A 16,100-nucleotide genomic window follows, 5' to 3' on the forward strand; every position below is an offset into this window, starting at 1 on the left:
CTGTCAGACATGTAGTGACGTCATAAAACCTAACTTAACTTCATGTCGAGTCAATCACTGACATGATGAACTTTATGCCTCATACTTAAATGTCAGAAAATTTTGTGTTCAATTCGATGCGATAGAAAAAGCATTTATTCAAAAGTCATCGGTACATGTAAAACTAACTATTCGATGCACAGACAACCTATAGATTAACATGGCGAATGTTGTTTTTGCCTGATTAAGTGAAAGTATACTTTATAAATGTTTTTTTGTGGTTTTCAAGACGTAATAAATATGATAGTATTTTTTTCGGTTAATTGGATAGTAATTAATAATTTAAGATAGACTTTAAAAAAGGGTCAATTAGCCTATTATTTGTATCGTTGTCTGAGAACCGACAACACAAGTCATCTGGAGCTTACCGTGGGGCTCGGTCAATCTGTGTAACAATGTCCTATAATATTTATTTATTCATTTACTTACTTATTATAAAAAAATGTTTGAAAAATTGTAAATAAAAATAACCCCCGCTGTGTTAGCGAAGAAATTCTCTTCCTGATCATGAAAGGCCGTAATATTTTCCACACACTCCGGGTGGTATTTTAACTCTTGGATCGCATGACTACTTGGACATTCTTAACCGACGCCCCAAATCTCAAGGAAAGGGCTTCTCAATTCATCTGTATTTTTTTATGTTTGTTCCAAGATGTTCCAAGATCCTGGAGAAATCGAGGGAACTCCTCAAACCTGAAAGGAATACATAATTATGGTGATTTTTGTGTTTTTATAAGAACACAGCATGCATTTACATACGGAACAGTGACATTTGGTGCAGTGGAACTGCTGATGATGGTCAGAACGGAACTCCTCAAATCTGAACGGCACACTTCTAGTGACTTTGGTATTTTTATAAGAACAGCATGCACTTACGTCCCGAACAGTGACATATTTTGGTGCAGTGGAATTGCTGATGATGATCAGAACGGAACTCCTTAAATCTGAACGGCACGCTTATAATGACTTTGGTATTTTTATAAGAACAGCTTGCATTTACGTTCAGAAAGTGACATTTGGTGCAGTGGAACTTGATGATGACCAGGACGGAACTCCTCAAATCTGAACGGCACACTTATAGTGACTTTGGTATTTTTATAAGAACAGCGTGCATTTAAGTTCAGGACATTGACATTTATTTGTTAGGAGATTTGTTCTATTTGTCATGTTTGTTAGGCATCTTGAGTTTTCAAGTCAAATTTTGTTTCAAGTCAAGCTCGATTTCTTATAACCGGATATTGAATTCATGAGGAATTGAGGAAACTCCTCAAACCTTAACGGTAATTTAATTGTATTTCCATAAAATAATCAAAGATTTACATTAAAAAATACCTACACATTTCTACATACAGAACCCCAAAAGCGGCGGTTTTTTTCTTAAAAATTATTTACCATCTCAGATCTAGGGAAATTAAGCCAGGCTAAGGTGTCCCTTATTTTGCAATTTTTGAAATTTTTTGAATCTATATTCCAAAACTTTCAAAAATCCTTATCCTTATGGATAAAAAAATCTGATCTTTCGTGAAACGGGAATCCGTGCCGACGACGTACCTGAAATTCCCATAGAAATTACTATGAATAAATTATTGGGGCTAGGCTTTAATCAAGTAGGTAAACTATGAGAATTCTTTTATAACCTACATACAGGTAGTATCTTTTAATTTATACGCCAACAGAAATTTGGCCAAGTCAGAAGTTGATAATTTTATATTGGACTTCTTTAATAATGGGTACGTACATACGATAGCAGTGTAAGCTGTTGATATAAATGTAAGCAAAAAAAATGCTGTTTTCATACTTTGTATGGGATAATCGCATGAAAGTCGGCACCGGTTACAGTTACGGAATCGACACTTATTTTGAGGTTTTTTATGTAAAATAAACCAGTCTAACGTACCTATGTTATATATTTCGGAAAATTGTAAAATATGGGACACTTTAACCTAGGCTAGGTTCTCTAGGTCGCTATGATCACTATGATCAGGCCCCGTAGCCGAATGGCATTTCTACAACGCGAAACAAAAACGAAACGCCGCGAAAGGTAGTCTGGCTCTGTCGCGCCAATTCGCAAGAGCGATAGAAATAGATATCTACGAGCGTTTCGTTTCGTGAGCGTTTGTTTGTGCCATTCGGTTACGCACCCAGGGCCATGGAATTCTCAAATTTAGCATGCGTTGCGAAGCGGCCCCCTGCAGGAAACTGTATATTATTTCACTAAATATAATTTACAAATATTTTTGTCCAATTGTTGTTCGGAAAACGAATCCGATCTTTGAACTTACCATTATACATGGATCTTGGATGCAATGCCTGAAAACTCCTTGAACAATGTGTCACAACTGGATGAAGCTAGCTCAGGTCCGCATTATGTTCAGCAGTGGGCGATAAGGGCTGATATACCTAATATGATGATGATGATGATGGCATGCATGCTTGCATTAGCATGAACGACCTTCTAGACAAGGGTCTCTCTGTTTTTACTCCAGGCATTTCACGATCCACTAGTACCTTTGGCTAATCTGATAATTAATGCTAATTATTGGGTTGGCACAAAAGTAATGAGACAGTTGGTTTACGTTTTATATTTTTTATTATTATTACAATACAAAAAGCTTAGTCGATGAATCACCATTAGAATCTATGACTTCTTGCCAACGATCCGGCAAAGTTTGGATGCCTTTCGCCCAGAACTCTGATGGCTGTGCCTCGAAAAAGTTGTTCAACTCCACCTGTACATCATGGAAATCATTGAATTGTTTACCCCGCAAATGTCATTTCAGGGCTCTAAACAAATGAAAGTCTGATGGTGCGAGGTCTGGAGAATAAGGTGGGTGGGGTATCGTCTCCCAGCCCAAGTTCTGCAGCTGTTGGCGAACGGTAGATGCGACATGAGGTCGAGCGTTATCATGTAGTAAAATTACAGTGGCTCGTCTTCGTCGTTTTTTCTTGATAGCAGAAGATAGTTCGGTGAGCTGTGTTGAATATTTGTTAGCGTTTACAGTTTCATTGTGTAATCGTTCATGAAACAGCATGCCTTGCGAGTCCCAGAAACAACAAAGCAAAACTTTTAAGCGGATCTTTTGACTCAGCTTCGGTTGAGTTGGTGGCGTTTCTTCTCGAGGCAGCCAAAAAGCACGACGTGTATCGTTCTCATAATAAATCCATGATTCATCTCCCGTAACCAGATCAGTCAAAAACTCTTTACGTCCGGGTCGCAGCAAAAGTGATTGACAGATGGCGACACGGACTGCACGACTGGCGTCGGTAAGGATGTGCGGTACCCATCGAGCCAAAACTTTTCGATACCCAAGCTCATGCAGATGGTATTCCACAGCGTGGTGACTGCAGTTAAGTGCTTCCGCTAATTCACGAGTAGTAGCTTTAGGATTCGACTGTAGTTCGCGGCGTAAATCGTCATCATTGAATGCAGGTGGTCGCCCTGAGCGTGACTGACTTTCAAGGCTCCTGTCTCCTGATTTAAAACGGTCAAACCATCTGGATACCGTGGCATGGCTTGTACTTCCAGCGCCCAATGCAGTGTTGATATTGTCAGCCGCAGCCCGCGCACTGTGGCCTAACAAGTACTCGTATAAGTAAAGTGTTCGAACTTGTCGCTCGTCCATTTTATTTCAATCTAACTAAACCAATCACGAGGGCGGCTTTATATACCCTCACATTAGAAGTACCTAGAATGTTCTACAACATACTAGAATATTATCGAAAACAATTAACTTAAGAAAGGAAATGTATAGAGTTTTGTAGAGTGTGTCATTACTTTTGTGCCAACCCAATATTTTGAGCGTTTAACATCTTTATATTAAAGGAAAAAATGGAAAAATTTACGCTTCCGGCGGGACTTGAACCCGCACCATTTTTGCAATCCGTGCAATGCTCTTACCAATTGAGCTACGGAAGCCACGCCGGACTTCGCAAATCTTTCCATGCTTTTCCTTTTGCCGGAAGCGTAAATTTTTCCATTTTTTCCTTTAATATAAAAATGTTTAGAATCGTTAGCAGACGTTTCTGCTTAATAAAAATTAATTTCGTTTAACATCTTTTTCATTATTCTGTACAATTGTAAGACTGGTTACTGCTGACCATTAGTTTGAACCACATAATATATTATATAACTCCGTATAGACAGATAAGGTCTAAGAAAAAAACGTACCTCAGTACCTTACAGAAAAAGGTACGGTGGCCTAGATGGCATTACACGGATTACACCTTTGGGGTACGCTCAGCTAGATGGCGCTAATATTAATATTGACATTTTAACACATATCAAGCTAAGAATATGGGCCAAATTGTCAAAACTGAGTTTCAAAAGTTTTAAGCCTGTGTCAAGAGAAGGCAGTCTATGCACTGTGATTACCTGATTACACATTTATAATACTCGATCCTCTTTGGTTTGAACGACACTAGAGATCTGCAGGAAAGTAAATGTGACCTACTTCATATTACGCAATCGCAACAGAGCGTGAGTGTTAATCTGGCACTGCGTCTTTAAAGACAATCCGGAAGTTGCGAGTCGGCATCGGAAAAGATTGTCGGAAATTGCTGCGACTCCGACTGCCATTTCCCGTACAGTACCGCCAGCTCTAAATAGTACACCGGATGTAATATGGGATTCCGTGAATTTAATGTAGTAAATTCGAGATTTATTGTGTTGATTCAAACAAGAACATTCTTAAATTAAAACCGAAATAAATTACACATATGAAAGAAAAAGTGACCAAGGCCTCCAGTGCCTACCCTACCCTACCCTACCCTAGGGGTGTTCTACCCTAGGGATGGTCAGAGGACGCTACGAGTCCTTGTATAGATTACTCATATGAGAGATAATTTCGACCTCAGCAGCTGTGACCTGGGTGGCCGAGCGGAGACAGGCATCTGCCGCGATTGCAGGGTACGCTGGTTCGATTCCAGCCTCAGGCACTGGAGGCCTTGGTCACTTTTTCTTTCATATGTGTAATTTATTTCGGTTTTAATTTATATATATAGTGGTGTGACTACTTTAAGATAGCACAAGTTGAAATATTTTCAATAGAATATAATTTGACTTGTGTTAATTAGGGAAGAACATTCTTGTTATATTATAAGGTAACATTGTTTCATTATTTAACATTTTTTTAGGTGGACAAAGAACTCTCGCATAAATGAACATTGTAGTCAATCTTTACTCACAAGATTTCAAACGCAAATACAAATCATCATCCATCAGTTAAATGTGAGTATGCAAGGAAAAACGTTCCACTTTGTCGATTGCTATAAAGCCGCTTTGTCAGTTTATTCATATAAAGATACAAGCAAATTGCACCTTAATCGTAACCGACAAAGTGGGTCGTTTTACTAAACACACTCACAAATGTTCATCTAGTTCATTATATTATAGAAATGGCTGTATTTTTAATACCATCAGCGAGGCGGTAGCGTAGAGAAGGAAGTCCACCATGACCGTTCTTAAGTCAAATCATAATGACCAAAGAGGATCGAGTATTATAGAGAGTTACTGTCAAAGTAAAATGTGTAATCACAGTGCATAGACTGCCATCTCTAGACACAAGCTAAAAACTTTTGAACCTCGGTTTTGACAATTTGGCCCATATTGTTAGCTTGATATGTGTTAAAATGTCAAATATTAAAATTAGCGCAATCTAGCCGAGCGTTCCTCAAAGGTGAAACGCCATCCAGGCCACCGTACCCTTTTCTCTAGGGCTTTGAGGTACGTTTTTTCTTAGACTTTATCCGTATATATACGGAGTTACGTATGTCTTTGTAATGACTAATAGATGTAGGTGGGCCGAGGAGAATCGGACCGACGATGGAGGGCGACGCAATGCAATTTGAGTGCAGTAAGTATCGTATCAATGCAATACTGCATATGTCTATTTTTACTACCTACGAAATCGCTCTCGTCCGATTAAACTTGTCGATTTACAAAAATAACAATTTTGAACTTCATACAGGTTCTTATGTAGTTCAAAATTGATATTTTTGTAAATCGTTTTTCATTTTTTTATCAATATACCTAAGTAAATATATGTACTTAGTAATATTGATAATTGTTTTTTTTTTCAAATTTAAATCCTTTATTTCAGTAAATTTAAACAAAAATATTAATTACACATTAAATTAAACATAAACACACATACACATATCAGCCTTAACATCTAAAATTTCCCTTAAAAACTAAACTATCAAATCAAATCTCCCAAATCTGATCCCTGCGGAAGAGTACCCATAATGCTGGCCACATTTCCCGCTGGATGGCAATGCCAATCTTCTGCCCCAGAAATGAACCAGCCCTAGGATCCCTGGTGGTGTCAAGGAGCCTTTTCTTCAAATCCTAGTCTAATTGATAGTCATGTCTTAGCATGGTCGAATAGAGAAAGAAAAAAAACACATTCTGAACATTGTGAACATCACATATTATTTTAGTATGTTACAAAATAGAGGGCACCACTTAAACTACAAAAACCCTGCATATCAAACAACAATAGACACTTTATTGCTAACAGAGTAGTCACGCCTTGGTTTTTAATTTTATTGATTGTTTTGATCTTTTGACAAAACAAAACAGTTATAAAATCGAAGTACTAGTGTTAGGTTAGGTTAGATTGCAATAAAGCTTACAGCACGGCCCTGTTACACAGACACCTTCAAACTATTAAAGTATTTATGTATTCTTTCTTATCACATGAATTGATTCATGAGTTAATTGGTAGAAGTCATAACGTTATAATAGTTCAAATGTTATCTTTTCACAGATAAGTAATAACTATTGTTTACAAGTGAATATTTAATTATGTTACGTAAGATAAATTGTATCTTTTTGTGATCATAACAAATAATATGTTTTAAAAACAAGCACTGTCTAAAATTAGTTTTATATTACATCTCTCAAACAACACTTACGGAACAAATTGGGCCTGCCAAGTTTTTCGAGTCACATCCATGGAATTCGGATTCGTCTTTTTGATATCAGGTACAAATTTCTGTGCGACGTGTGATCAAGTAGTAAGTAGGTAGGTAATTTATGAATGCACCATGTTAAATCAATAGAACAGTTATTTGTTTTACAAGGGGGCAAAGTTGTTGAACCCCGAGCGTAGCGATATGGTATCTTGAGCGTAACGAGGGTTTCTAGGCACGTAGGTTAAACAAATTTTGCCACCGAGTAACATAACATTTTTCACCACACCAACACGAGGAAAATATCAACTGTGAAACATCAAATTCATCCATTTATTTTTCAAAATCTTCATTTTTGACGTCGAACTTTGGGCATGAAGTTTAAAGTATGAAATTACTTTGCAGTCTTGTGGATAAAATGCAACTTTGTCATTAGTTTTTGAAGTACCAAGAGAGCCTTTGCCAGTTGGGGTAATGAAAATGTTTTTTGTTCATCAGAAGGACTTAAAATGTCTGAATAGTAGCATAAGAAATTACTAATACCTAACAAATATTCCAGATCTATTGTCGCCGGCGGGTAACTTTGAAATTATCATGTTCGTTACACAAGATTTAGAAAAAAGTTTTTTTAGGTATATGTTTTTATTCAGATTATTAAACAGTTTATGTATGGCTTCAACATCTACAATCGTCTATTCCTCTTTCTTGCCATGTATTTTGAACTCCGTGTTAAAAGCGCATTTGTATTGTCCGATGAACAGATCAAACTGATTCGACTCTCTGAAGTTGGCTCTGAATTTTTTAGCATATTCAACGAATATGGGGATCAGGTACGTTAGTGTGGCGTGGTCCAAAGTGGGGAAGAGATGGTGTAGGGAGTGGTTCCCAAAGAACGTCATGATGGTAAAGTGGTTGCTGTTGATATCCTTGCGGTCCATGACAGCTTCGAGCTCGTGGACACCCCAGTCTGGAGTTTCGGTGTTGTAGCTGAAATTATAAATGTAATTTTAACTGATATATTTGGCGGATATTTAACGTTTCGCCACCTTTGTTTCAACCCAACAACAACAAGTAAAACCGAATAACAGACTCGTGTTTTCTGAATCTACTTGTTGTTGAAATTTTTTTTAACTCGTAGATAGAGTCTAAAACATCTGTTGTTTTATTTCTAGAAGTATTTGGTATTATTTACTAAAATTACCTGTCTGTATGTCTGTAATATAAATATCAAATTGTATGCAAGTTAATGTACCGTCAGCAAACCTTTTACATATTTTTTTTTTCAATCTTATATCAAAGATTGATTGATTACCTGGGCTGATCACCATCTTTCCAAATATCAGGGTGGTGGTGAGCTGCATTCGAACCAATCTTGTAGAAGGTCAGGCTGGCGCCGGCCACAATACACAACCAAGTGGTGATCACATGATAGAATGTGGCTCCGCTGACCAGCCACATCCATAGCGGCACCAGAAAACCGATCAAGTCCGTCACACGCCAGTGCTTCTTGAAATAGTCTTTACGAAATATGGCCGATAAATTCCTGTTTACACAAATGTAAGATTAATTTAATTGAATTTTGAAGAAACTCACAATCAAGAGAATATTAAGTGTTAATAAAATAAAAGATTGCTAGATTAATTACCTAACAAAGAAGTGAACGATGGATGCACACGGAAAATAGAACAGTTCGATTATAAATGCAAAGTATCTAGAAAAGAAAGGTTTGTCTTTTCTTGGATTCCAATACACTAAAGGTTCAAAGGCACTGACTTCCAAATCCATGAGCGTATTAGGATACAGATGATGAGATAGAACATGTGACACTCTGAAGTCTCTGTAAAATAAATTTACATTAATCCGCGGCTCTAAATATTAACCCCTTTATTCATAAACGTTCAGTAAATTTATCAAGCTGATAAAAATTTGTTTGTCTTTTTCCGACGTTTTGGCGTGATAGAAAGGGACAAACGAACTTTATCGGCTTTATAACTTTAGAGAACGTTTATGAATAAGGGGGTATTACTGGTAATAATAAGTAAAATGTACGCAAGGGTTTAAAAGAGATAAATAAATTATGACAAATACATAAGACATTTTTTGTTGGCCTTGTTTAAAAGCTGGGATTAATTGATGATATTATTTGAACATAATCTTCTTTCGTAAATATGATATTAATTGTACTACTGACCGGTAAGACCACAAAGACATTGAAAACAGATGCATTCTCCAGTTAGACCTCCTGTGTATGTAATTATGTGATGCTACCACTGTCCACGCGAGCATTAATGAAGCGAGCATCCACGACAGATTCGCAAGTACAGATATCTTCGTGTAGCATGAGAACGCTGCCAAAAGTAAATATGCTGCAAATAAGCTATCTATAATCCTGTCCGACGTTTTAGTAACACTTTTTGGAATCTTCAGTAATTCCTCAGAAACCGCTTTCTTCAGTGATCGGTAAAAACCATCATCTTCGAAAGTGAACGGAGAGTTTCTTGGTGTTTTTGCGTCTCTTACGTAGTATTTTGCTAAAATTTTGTCAACTGATCTACTTAAATGATGACACTCGTATGCTTCTGTGATATCAGTACCCTGAAAATATAATTAAAATAAGTAAGCATATCAGAATGAAATAATGGTAGTGTATTTTGAGTTGATCTCGTTTGATCTGTTTCAATGAAAGTTAATATTTTACTTGCTGCACTCCGTTTTGATTATGTAAATAGTACATATCACGTGCCGTAAATGCATAAATATGTATTAATATTGGTAACTCTTTAAAAATATAGCAATTTCGAACTGGATTTACAATGTTCTGATATTTCTGATAAAGTTTTATTTATATCACGAATTATATTAATTAAGGTACTGTCAACATAGTTATCCGTTCCGTTGTCAAGGATTACCTTAGTAAGCTCCAACCAATCCGCGCCTCCAGGATGTTTGTCTATAAACGCGTCTAAATCGTACAGGCCGTTATGTACACGCCACAAGCCTTCAGCGCCGTCATCCATCGCCTTGCCCTCCAGCCATTGCACAGAGTCCTTCAAACCGGTATCCCTTAGCGACGGGTACTTCAGCTGAGGGAACGTCACATGAGTCTTTTTCTCGATAGCCCGTTGGTGGGCTATTTCAATGTACTCGGCTCCCATTGGCGCCATGACTATTTAATTGTCTGCGTCTGCACTCTGTGGACGTCAAATATCAACTTATCGTGTTTACAACTGTACTCTATTTTTATTTAAGATACATACTTAGTTATCATATAGACCTTGACATTATAATCAACTCAACGCTTCGGGGTTATCGCCAGTATACAATTTCTATTGGGTTCCTTAGGATGATTGTTTTTTATTATTTATATCAGAATATATTACGTTTCTTCCCATTGATAATCAGTTAAATAGTACCTCAGTTAATGAAATATAACCAGGTGTGATATTTCAGAAATACAATTAATTGATGCAATTGTTACTAAGGTACCTATTATTTGGTATTAGTTTAGGTATACATTGCGATTACGTACCGTCTGCGTATTTTGAGCAGCGGTGTGGAGAGCATGCGGCAAAAACGGTACGGTTACGAATACGATGCGCCACTGCGATTCCGTACCGTAACCGTTGTTTAAGCAGCGGTGTCGTCGCACCTTACGAAGTTACATTTTGTTTCCTGTCCAATAAACCCAGTATTATAAATGAGAGCTGAACATAATAGCTGTAAAAATAGCATTGCTTTACTAATTCACTAAAATACATTTAGACTCCTGGGATCTTTGTCGTGGAATTACAAATTGGGTTGAAGTACTGGAAACAAACATTTGACTATGTTCATTTCATTTCATTACAAAGAAATAATTATTAGTTACAGATACTGGAACTAATAACTCTTTTATTGTATCTGCTTATACATTTTAAGTTCTTTAAAATCAAGCTTCATTCGATTCCATTAACTGAGATAGCACTTACTGTTTATCAGTAGAAAACATCATTTTCTGGTATCGACAAAAAGCAATAACCATCCGAAGGAACCCAACAGAAAATTACATAAGTGAAGTGCATTGACATGAGACTATGTGGAGGGTTAATAAGATAACTAACAGCCCAATCTCATTCCCCTAAATATCCATATCTTGCATTTCGCCTGTACTTACTACGAGCTACGGACATGTAGCGCGAGTGAGACACAAGATGACTGAATGATATCTTTCGGATATCGTTCTGATATCGCTGTACGTTTGAACTGGCCTGTAACTATGGTACTTAGATAAAATAGTGTACAGTTGTAAACAAGATAAGTTGATATTTGCAGTTTACAGAGTGTACGCAAGTCAATGTAAGGCGCCGAAATCGAAAGAAGCTGAGCAGGTTAATCGCGGTAGCCAATCAACGGGCTATCAATAATATCGATCGAGATATACTAATGTGGCATTTCCTCAAATAAAGTACTCGTTTAAAGGAGAATCGTGTCCTCTTACATATCTTTTTTTCATACGATAAACCATATTCACACGATTAACGTACGTTTCACACCTCATATCGCGATAGGCAAATACCGGCAGCTCTTAAGATTATTCCCGAATCTCATTCTACAACCCAGGAAAGGATAAGCTCCTTCAAAAGAATGGGATTTCGTGCAAAATTAGCCTTCTTCCCTTATTTTTTGAATAAAAAAGGAGTAGTCGTTGATATCGCTAATATCGCAGTCGTATGATTTTTGTCAAACATTTGATTCAAATACGATTAGGTATTGTATCGGATGGGATTGTCAAAACTGTTTCGTGTTCGTTTTCGATTACCGTTTATAAAAAACTAAACAATTGGCTATTACTTTCAACTTTCATAAATGTTTTAGGTTTATCTAGTTTACAGCAACTATATTTACATACTTAAATGAAATAAGTTAATCTATTTGTATAGGGCCTGTGCGTGTGCAGTTGTGCACGCCATAATTATGTTGCACTGATATTGATACTTACCTGTAGGCCTAGCACATGATGGCCGCGGGAGTATGTCGCCGCGAGATAGACTACCTGTCCTTATGTCATTAATACAATTAGACAAAGACGTGTCATCTATCTCGCGGCGACATACTCCCGCGGCCATCATGTGCTAGGCCTACTGTGATAGGAAAAATGTCTCTGGTCCCTGAGTGTTCATAATTGTTGGGTTGTGTTATTTATATCATTGGTTTAGATTTATGTTTTCGTTGACTTCCACTTACAAAATTTGACGCGCGATGACTAGGGTAGTAACACGTACCTACGTTTGCTGGATCTATGGTACCTATATTATCAAATGTGTTTGTGTTATAAAATACTTCCAAAAATACCAATTGGCCTTGCACGTCTGAATATTAAATTGAGAATGATGCGGTTTCATTTGGTCAAAGCTTTTCCTCTTGTCAAGAATAAAAAATTGTTACCCACATTTTTCTTTTATCTTCTGTGCACTGACGCGCTAAATTTACGAGTAACGAAGAATATCCACAAATATAATATTACATGTAACAACGCGAAGCTTTCTTGCTTGAGCGGATGGTACTTAAAAGACTCTCGATTTAATAACAACACGACTTAGAAATAAGTCGCTCGGTAAATGAGAAACGTTTTCCCGTAAAGATCCAAAATAAGTTAATCATTTATTATTATTCCAAGTGATTAAATAAATAACATGGATACATGTCCATACAAAAGCACACCTGAATTCCCAAAAGGTGTAGGTAGATAACATGTTTGTACCTACAATCTATAATGGACTTCAAGAGCCCAGAGCCGCCAGACCTTCCTCAAATTCTCAAGGATGAAACTTTGGAAGCGTCTGGTAAAAGTTAAGGCCGGCGGAAATGGTCTGAAAATGATGATAACAAATCCTTACAGTCTTTTCTATTACATAATGACGACCGACGACCGGTCTGGCGCAGTCGGTAGTGACCCTGCCTGCTGCGCCGCGGTCCCGGGTTCGAATCCCGGTAAGGGCATTTATTTGTGCGATGAGCACAGATATTTGTTCCTGAGTCATGGATGTTTTCTATGTATATAAGTATTTATATATTATATATATATCGTTGTCTGAGTACCCACAACACAAGCCTTCTTGAGCTTACCGTGGGGCTCAGTCAATCTGTGTAAGAATGTCCTATACTTAATATTTATATATTATTATATTATTATTTCTCTTTATTCATTTTAATTCTTAGGCTAGGTTTTATAATATGATTATAAAAGTAAAATACAAAACCACATACAAAACAATACAAAATATATAAACACATTATAAAAAACCTAACCTAGGGTGCCGCCAGCAGCGGGGCAGGGCCCAAGCTGCCGGTGGTTAGGGCTGCAGAGAGAGGAACCGTCGGACTATCCGCGCTGTGTCCAAGATCACCGCCTTCTGCATCTGGCCCTTGATCCAGCCACCTAGCGAGAGTCTCTTAAGATGTTGGTCGAGACTCTTCGCTATGAGACCGTTCGCTGAAACGACTATCGGAACAATGATCGTTGATTCAACATCCCACATGGCGGTTATCTCGTGAGCCAAGTCTAGGTACTTACTGGACTTGTCCTTCTCGGCTTTCACGAGATTCTCATCATGGGGGATGGTGATGTCAACGAGCACTGCCCGGCGTTGCAGTCGATCTATTATCACAATGTCAGGCTTATTGACTACAATAGTCCTGTCAGTGATAATAGATCGATCCCAATAGAGCGTGGCACGACCATTTTCGAGAACTGGCGCAGGTAAGTACTTGTAGTACGGTACTTCGCGGTCCACAAGGCCGTATTGAAGAGCAAGTTGCTGGTGAATGATCCTGGCTACGAGATTATGTCTGTGCAAGTACTCGCCGTTAGCTAGATGAGAACAACCGGAAATGATATGCCTGAGTGACTCTCCGGGACGGCGGCATGCCCGACAAATGTCGACCGTACCGTCCTTCAGGATATATTTCCGGTAGTTGTTCGTCATCATAACTTCGTCCGCAATTGCACAGGCAAAACCCTCGGTTTCTCCGAAGAGGTCCCCGAATCGTAACCAGTTCACCGATGCGAGCAGATCTACATCGGGTCCCGTGAGGGCCTTGTAGAACCGCCCGTGTAGCTGCTTGCTCTCCCATACCGCCTTGCGGTCCGCAGTACTTAGTACCACAGGTTTGCGCCAGTTCTGTTTCGCAAAGGAGAGCGGCGTGAGGTTTCCGTCCACTGCCACCACATCACGATGCATCCCACACTCGTTGTTAAGGAAGTAATTATTATATATTATATTATTATTATTCCTCTTTATTTCTTTCAAATCTTAGGCTAGGTTATTTATAATACGAATATAAAAGTAAAATACAAAACCACTTACAAAACAATAAAAAAATATAAACATATTATAAAAAACCTAACCTAGGGGGCCGCCAGCAGCGGGGCAGGGCACAAGCTGCCGGTGGTTAGGGCTGCAGAGAGAGGAACCGTCGGACTATCCGCGCTGTGTCCAAAATCACCGCCTTCTGCATCTGACCCTTGATCCAACCACCGAGCGAGAGTCTCTTAAGATGTTGGTCGAGACTCTTCGCTATGAGACCGTTCGCTGAAACGACTATCGGGACAATGATCGTTGAATCAACATCCCACATGGTGGTTATCTCGTGAGCCAAGTCTAGGTACTTACTGGACTTGTCCTTCTCGGCTTTCACGAGATTCTCATCATGGGGGATGGTGATGTCAACGAGCACGGCCCGGCGTTGCGGTCGATCTATTATCACAATGTCAGGCTTATTGGCTACAATAGTCCTGTCAGTGATAATAGATCGATCCCAATAGAGCGTGGCACGGCCATTTTCAAGAACTGGCGCAGGTAAGTACTTGTAGTACGGTACTTCGCGGTCCACAAGGCCGTATTGAAGAGCAAGCTGCTGGTGAATGATCCGGGCTACGAGATTATGCCTGTGCAAGTACTCACCGTTAGCAAGATGAGAACAACCGGAAATGATATGCCTGAGTGATTCTCCGGGACGGCGGCATGCCCGACAAATGTCGACCGTGCCGTCCTTCAGGATATATTTCCGGTAGTTGTTCGTCATCATAACTTCGTCCGCAATTGCACAGGCAAAACCCTCAGTTTCTCCGAAGAGGTCCCCGAATCGTAACCAGTTCACCGATGCGAGCAGGTCTACATCGGGTCCCGTGAGGGCCTTGTAGAACCGCCCGTGTAGCTGCTTGCTCTCCCATACCGCCTTGCGGTCCGCAGTACTTAGTACCACAGGTTTGCGCCAGTTCTCTTTCGCCAAGGAGAGCGGCGTGAGGTTTCCGTCCACTGCCACCACATCACGATGCATCCCACACTCGTTGTTAAGGAAGTAATTCCTGAGATTGTACACCTCACGGTTGTGGAGATTTTTGGCGTTTAGGAAGCCTCGACCTCCGCACTTCCGTGGGATGTACAATCTCATAACAGACGAGCGCGGGTGTAACATACGGTGTGTGGTAAGCAGTGACCGGACCCTCCGATCCAGGGCGTCCAGCTCGGTCTGTGTCCACCTTAGTATGCCAAAGGAGTATGTGAGTAGAGGCATTACCCAGGCGTTAAAGGCGCGCACTTTGTTGCCTCCTGACAAAAGACTGTTAAGGACTTTTGTCAGCCGACTGAAAAAGCGCTCCTTCACCGACCGTCTAATGCCAACATCCTCAATACCCAACGACTGTGACATACCAAGGTACTTATAGGTTTCTGATTCAGAGATAGATCTGAACGACATCGTCTCAGAAAGTTGTAAATTTTCTGAATTTACAACCTCCCCCCTGTACATGCATAACCGCACACTTATCGACACCAAACTCCATTCTGATGGCGGTACTGAAAACTTCTGTGGTTTTCAATAGCACCATCAGGTCTTGGGTGTTCGGTGCAAATAGTTTGAGATCGTCCATGTACAGAAGGTGAGAGATGACTTCACCCTCTCTCCGAAGCCGGCAACCTAGCCCTGAATCCTTCAGCAGGGTGCTGAGGGGATTCAGAGCTAGGCAGAACCATAATGGACTCAGACTGTCACCCTGGAATATTCCTCGCTCAATCCTTATGAAGTCCTGCGGGCCAGTGGGGTCATCTCTGCCTCCTGGTTGACGAAGGACTGTGGTCCACTGCCTCATACATGCAGCCAGGAAGGAT

General features: G+C 39.4%; 1 protein-coding gene across 1 annotated transcript; it reads right to left on the reverse strand.

Annotated features, from left to right (window-relative positions):
* Nucleotides 1–6,446: 6,446 nt before the first annotated feature.
* On the reverse strand, nt 6,447–10,161 carry LOC125224780 (cytochrome b5-related protein-like). Its single transcript, XM_048128230.1, has 5 exons — nt 9,861–10,161; nt 9,143–9,546; nt 8,597–8,788; nt 8,264–8,494; nt 6,447–7,938 (listed from the first exon to the last, which is right to left on the reverse strand). The coding sequence occupies exons 1-5, from the start codon at nt 10,113–10,115 to the stop codon at nt 7,644–7,646; spliced, it is 1,377 nt and encodes a 458-aa protein (XP_047984187.1). The 5' UTR covers nt 10,116–10,161; the 3' UTR covers nt 6,447–7,643.
* Nucleotides 10,162–16,100: the final 5,939 nt, after the last annotated feature.

The sequence above is a fragment of the Leguminivora glycinivorella genome, chromosome 3 (genome assembly GCF_023078275.1).
Source record: "Leguminivora glycinivorella isolate SPB_JAAS2020 chromosome 3, LegGlyc_1.1, whole genome shotgun sequence".
NCBI classification, from domain to species: Eukaryota; Metazoa; Arthropoda; class Insecta; order Lepidoptera; family Tortricidae; genus Leguminivora; species Leguminivora glycinivorella.